At 40.7% G+C, this 6,199-nt stretch overlaps 1 protein-coding gene across 1 annotated transcript in view; it reads right to left on the bottom strand.

Moving 5' to 3' along the window:
* SNUPN (snurportin 1) overlaps positions 1-4,743 on the bottom strand; it is a 35,446-nt gene extending 30,703 nt beyond the window's left edge. Inside the window, exons 1-2 of the mRNA XM_006888286.1 lie at positions 4,580-4,743; positions 736-886 (exon numbers count right to left, since the gene is read on the bottom strand). Coding sequence (XP_006888348.1) covers positions 736-886; positions 4,580-4,737 — 309 coding nt within the window. The 5' untranslated portion in view covers positions 4,738-4,743. The remainder of the gene's footprint in view (positions 1-735; positions 887-4,579) is intronic.
* Between the last annotated feature and the right edge of the window lie 1,456 nt (positions 4,744-6,199).

Raw genomic sequence — 6,199 nt, 5'->3', positions numbered from 1 at the left:
AGTCCAGAGCGATGGCTACATGGTGGAGTGGACCTGGGGGAGGGTTTGTAAAACAATGAAAGAATTTTTCTTTTACTTTTCCAAGAGGGTAGTGTACTGTGGGGGAGGACTGGGAGGGGAGAAAAGTGCAACAATGAATGAATGGATATCCAAAGTCTCTGTAAATTTTCATTGAAATTAATAATAAATTTAAGAAGAAAACAATAAAAAACCAGAAGGATAAACAGTAAGATGTGTATAAAAGTTCAAAGGCGAAAACTAAGTGAAGCAGGACTTAGGATTGAGAGAGGAGAAAAATCACAGGGTCACAGAGTTTAGTGGACAAAGGGAAGGGGTGCAGGAATTAGGAAAGATCAATAGGGACCTGAAAAGTTGGAGTGACAATGGGCACAGATCATTTGTGACTAATTTTTTAAAACACAATGTGTAGGAATGACCAGATGAAACACAAAGTGAATAAAAAATAAAAAGGAAAACATAAAACTGGCAGTCTGTGGTAACAGCCTAGGTAGGGTGAAGGTTGCCAAGTCACTCCACTGAAGTCAGTATGAAGGCTGTAAGTCATCTCATCTCACCATTCCATGACCTTTATCGACAGCAGCATTTTCTTTATAGTTTCTATTCCTTTTGCTTCCTGATGAGGCCACTTTCTCCGGCCACTTGTACTTCAGTGGACTCTAACTTTACAGCAAAGGGAATGGGACTGTTGAACTTAATCTTCTCTAGGCCACTCACCTGATTAGCATAGCGTTTTGGTAACTTCTTGACAAAGTCAATGTCCATTTCTTCATCATCTTTCTTATCTTCCTCCTCCTCCTCACTCTCCATTCCTGTCCAATCATCTTCAGCGAGTCTTCTGGCATGGTTCACATAATCGAGTCGCTTGCTAGAGAGAGAGAAAAAAAAAGGAAAAAATATTGGTCTTTCTATCTTAAAGGAAGACACTCTCCAGTATGCTAGACTAAATTCTAAAAGCTTCTGGGAGCAGCCTGGGGATTCAGGTAAGAGCAAGAGGTCATGGTTCCCTTTGCAAGGCTAACCTAGTGACCATCTCACTGATCATGAACCGGGAAACCACCATCTAAGCACACTCAGTCTTCTTTGGAGTTTTCTATGAATGAGCAAAGTAACAAGTTTAAAGGAATATCCAAAGTTCAATAGATGAAAAGGCTCCCCTCTCACCGCCCACTCTGACCTAGGGCTATAGTTTAGAGGTGCCACCTCCTCAGTCTGGCAGACACCTAGCTGAAAAGACAGGAGAGAGAAAACACTGAGGCACTTTCAGAGCCTAGAACAAGGGCAGCTTCTGTGGCTTTCAACTTTACACAGCTTTCTGGGAGAAAACTTAGACCTTCTGCCAGTTTCTAACTTTCAAAACAGGTCACTTAAGTTTATATATCTTCTACTTATTTGCTTCCTTTTATTAGTATAATGTGCTTTTTTTCTCTATTAGCTATATAGTCTAGAAAGTCTGGGAGATTGATAAGGAACCTTTTAAAACTGTTTCAAAATAAGTTAGAGATAGTATATATCCTCTTGTTTCCTCACAAGGCAAGAATTCAGTCAAATGAAGTAATGATACCAAGATAATTGGAATTTTCCCAAATATATACATGCACAGTCCAAGAAGGCACACACTAGAGAAAGCATATTTAAGTGTGATGGCCTTTTCTAGAATGAGAGAGTTCACATAATTTAACAGAGGCAGATTCATGATTATTTCCCAAGCATCCCACAAAAGGGAACTACTTCCCCAGAAAACCCTTGCTAGGGAATTGGTTAGATTATATTATGGATCATCCATTCAATGGACTGACAAATAGGAATAAGGTTGCTGCTGTTGTGTACCGCAGAGTCAGAACCAACCCATAGCTGGCCCTCCAGCAGGTTTTCAGAGGCAGTTAATCGCACAGGAGGAGATTGCCCATTCTTCTCCCACAGAGCAGCTGGTGGCCTCAAACTGCATACTTTGGGATCACAGCACAGCTGCTTGCCAATAAGGCCACCAGAGCTTCTTAGGAATAAGGGAGCATTTAAGAATTAATAATGGGGCGAGCTCTGGTGGCCTAGTAGCAAGAAGCTGCACTGCAATCCCAGAGGCGCGTGGTTCAAATCCACCAGATGCTCTGCTGAAGAAGGAGGGACAAACTCCTCCTGTACCAGTCAGATCCAATTTGACGGTACACACACACACAGACACAAAAAAAATGGTGCTGGCAAAATTGGAAAACTGTATGCAGAAGACTAAAACAAGATCCACACCTCACTCCATATACAAAAACCAACTTAAGGTGGATCATGGACTTAGGACTAAAACCAAGGACTATAAACTTCATTCAAGAAAAACTTGGAAGAACTTTAGTGGTCCTAATCCACAACATAAAAAGTCTTCCAAGTATCCTGGAAAATCTACAACCGGGAGAAGATAAAATAGATGAATGGGACCTTCTAAGAATCAAATCCCTATGCACATCCAAAAACTTCTCCAATAGAGTAAAAAGGGAAGCCACAGACTGGGAAAAAATATTTGGTAATGGCATGTCAGATAAGGGACTTGTATCCAGAATTTATAAAATACTTGAACACCACAATAAGATAAAGGTAAATAATCCAATAGAAAAGTGGGCACAGGATATGAACAGACACTTCACCGAAGAAGACATTCAGATGGCCAACAAGCACAAGAAGAAATGTTCAAAGTCCCTAGCTCTAAGAGAGATGCAAATCAAAGCAACTATGAGATATCATCTCACTCCAGTAAGACTAACAAAATATAACAGAACAGCAAGCAACAAATGCTGGCGAGGATGTGGAGAAACTGGAACTCTTATTCACTGTTGGTGGGAATGTAAGATGGTGCAACCATTGTGGAAGGCGGTGTGGCGCTTTCTCAAAAAATTGCAAATAGAGATACCATTTGACCCAGCAATCCCATTACTGGGAATATACCCCAGAGAGATCATGTCTGCCATCCAAGCAGATATATGCACACCCATGTTTATTGCAGCTTTGTTTACAATAGAAAAGAGTTGGAAGCAGCCTAAGGGCCCATCAACAAACGAATGGATAGAGAAGCTGTGGTATATCCACACAATGGAATACTACGCAGCATTGAAAAACAAGGAACTCATGCAATATTATTCAAAGTGGGTGACCCTGGAGGACATTATGCTGAGTGAAATATCCCAGTCACAAAGCGACAAATACTGCATGGTGCCACTGTTGTAGAATGGGTCTGACACATCAGGGTGGGGGTATGACAGAAAAAACTGGATAAATTATGTATATTGTATTGAAACAGATGAGGGAAAGAACAGATTAGAAGTGATATATGATTATTATGGTTAGCACAGGAAGCCAGAATTAAGGTTGCATAGAGAAGTGAACTCGGGGTGGGGGATGGGGGGAAAGGGACGTGGGAATTGTATACTAATGAAGGAATTTTTTTTTTCTCTTCGGAGGGGGAAGCAAGCTGGTGGGGAGGGGTGGGCAGGGAGAAAAGTGTGGCAATGAATGAATGGAAATCCAAAACCTCTGTAAATGTCTATTAAAATAAAAAAAAAATTAATAATGGAAGTCCTCCAAGAAGAGGACTGTTAAATAAATATGCAGAAAAGTATGTAACAAGCTATTACTCGTGTTATAAAAAAGCAAAACAAAACTCAATTATTGTGTACACATACAACCATATAGACTTTATCTGTAAAGAATATCTTGGGAAGAATACACATAAAAGGAACTGAATGGCTAGAGAACATAACTGAAAGAATTGTTATTATTTTTCCTTTGATGTATTTCAAATATTGTATCATATCACTTCAGTACCTATTATAGAATAATTAATTATAAATAAAAAGAGAGGGCAAGCAAGAGGACTGATCTGGTACTGTAATCTGTAAGCAATTCAGAGGTCATAGGGAGTCATCCCTGCTAAACACATCCAATGATACAGCACTGAGCCAAATACAGACCGGATGCAAACTGTGCAGCTGTTAAAGTTTTCTCCTAATCCCCAATTCTTTGATTCATTACTCTGAAAAGGCCAAGTCCTCCTTCAGAGCAATCCAGCCTCAAACATTTGTATCCTGCTCTCTTTGGTGGTTTGCTCATCTTGGCATTTAGAATTAAGTACATGGAAGACATTTCCTCAGGCTTCCTGTGGAATTATTTGTTTTGAACTCCCAAGGGCTCAGTAGAAACATTTGGGCTGACCAATGCCAGGATTCAGACTGCAGAAGAAGCCACACATAAGCAACACAGAATAGGGGGAGTGGAATTATGGGTGCGGCTTTCACAAGTCTAAATTGCAAAGCTCAGTATTGCTGCCAGGAAAAAAAAGGGAAAAAATTAACCAAATGATTAAGCTTTTGCATTCAAACCTCAGTCTCTCCCTACTTCCTCATCTTTTCCCAAGCTCTGGGCATAAAGGATGTTTCCCTTTGCCAAGATTTATCCCTCCTAAACTTACAGGCAGGAAGAACAACCTACAAAGGGTCTAGTGGGACAAGCCCAGAGCCTCCTGAATGGTTCACAGTTCCCAGCTTCAAGAAAGAAGGCAAGCAGTTAAAGCATCTCTTACAATTTCTGCAGTTCCAGTAACCGTCGGCGCCGCTCACTCTGCTCTAAAGAACTGTACTTGGACTTGTACTGAGACAGGCGGGGGTGTGGGGCTGCTGTGCTATTCAATTCTTGGGACACAGAAAAGCTATTAGCCAGGGCTTGACTCAGCTCTTCCATCTTTCCTACAAAAGAAAATGTGAAGAACAAACAAAAAGGTTAAATCAGTTCTGATTATCTCCTGTGTACAGGCAGTTATGATGTATCCTTATGGCTACATTTCTAAGAAACACCACTTAATCAAGTCACAATTATTTCCATGGGAGAAGAGGAAGTTAAGGAGTAAATGAGCTATAAGTTAGCCAATAGCAAGACTTTATTTGCTACAGATAACTCAGTAATGTTCATTTCTGATAGCTCTAAGTGTATAGATAAAGAGCCCTGATGGTATGGTAGTCAAGTGATCTGCTGGATAAGATCCATAAGGTCAGTAGTTTGAACTCGTCAGTGGCTTTGAAAGAGAAAAGATGTGGCAGTCGGCTTCCCTAAAGATTACAGCTTTGAAAACTCTATGGGGTAGTCCTATTCTACCCTATGGAGTCACTACAAAGAAATATCCACAAAAAAAAAATAAAGAAAATAAATAAAAGAAAAAAAGAAATATCCACTTAACAGAAATGGATTTTGATAAGTATATAGACATAAACATCAATCACTGAACAAACTCACCCCATGGTTGAGTCTCATCATCACCATGAACTCTGGCATTAGTTCCTTTTTATCACCACTGACAATCAGCAATGTGATCAAGCACCTGTTTTTCTCCTTAGTTCTAAATAGCCATTACTAATAACTTTGGTGGCCTAGTGGTAAGAAGCTGCGCTGATATTCCAAAGGCACACAGTCTGAGTTCACCACATGCTCTGCAGGAGGATGGCCAATCTCCTGTGGTGGGATTTGCTGCCTCTGAAAATCTGCCATAGGGTCAGCTATGAGTTGGTTCCAACCCGACTGCAAACAACTGATGGCCCAGGAGTAAGGGAGTTACACTGTCAACTCAAAGACACATGGTCTGAATCCACCAGCTGCTACAGGGAGAAAAATGGCCAATCTCCTCCCTTATAATTTACAGCCTCTAAAACCTGCTGGAGGGTCAGTTATGGGTTGGTTCCAATTCAACAACACATAACAACAACAATAACTAATAACTCAATAATGCTAATTTTATCCAATTGTTTGTTTAGTTCCCTAGCAAATGCCAATTCACATTAAGAATACTTGTTGTTGTTGTGTACAAGAGATGGAACCAACTCATAGCTGTTCCCCCAGCAGGTTTTCAGAGGCAGTTAAATGCACAGAAGAGACTGCCCATTCTTCTCCCACGGAGCAACTGATGGCCTCAAACTGAGTGCTTCTGGGATTGCAGCACAACTTCTTGCCACCAGGCCACCAGAACTCCCTGGTTCGAAGGCCCCTTAACAGAAGACAAAAGAGGCCACAGATTCAAATCTGGGTAGTTAATTTCTCATTTTGGTGGGTTTTGTGGGGAAGAATGGGAGTGGGAGGTCTCACTTATGTGAAACTCATTTAGGGAGGAAAAGAAAAAGAGCAAGAATATATTTGTTGTTGTTGTTGTTATGTG

This window comes from Elephantulus edwardii, unplaced genomic scaffold (genome assembly GCF_000299155.1).
Source record: "Elephantulus edwardii isolate Elephantulus edwardi_28Jun2011 unplaced genomic scaffold, EleEdw1.0 scaffold00066, whole genome shotgun sequence".
NCBI lineage: Eukaryota > Metazoa > Chordata > Mammalia > Macroscelidea > Macroscelididae > Elephantulus > Elephantulus edwardii.
Note: the sequence above shows the minus strand (reverse complement) of the source record. Positions and strands in the feature narration are given on the sequence as shown.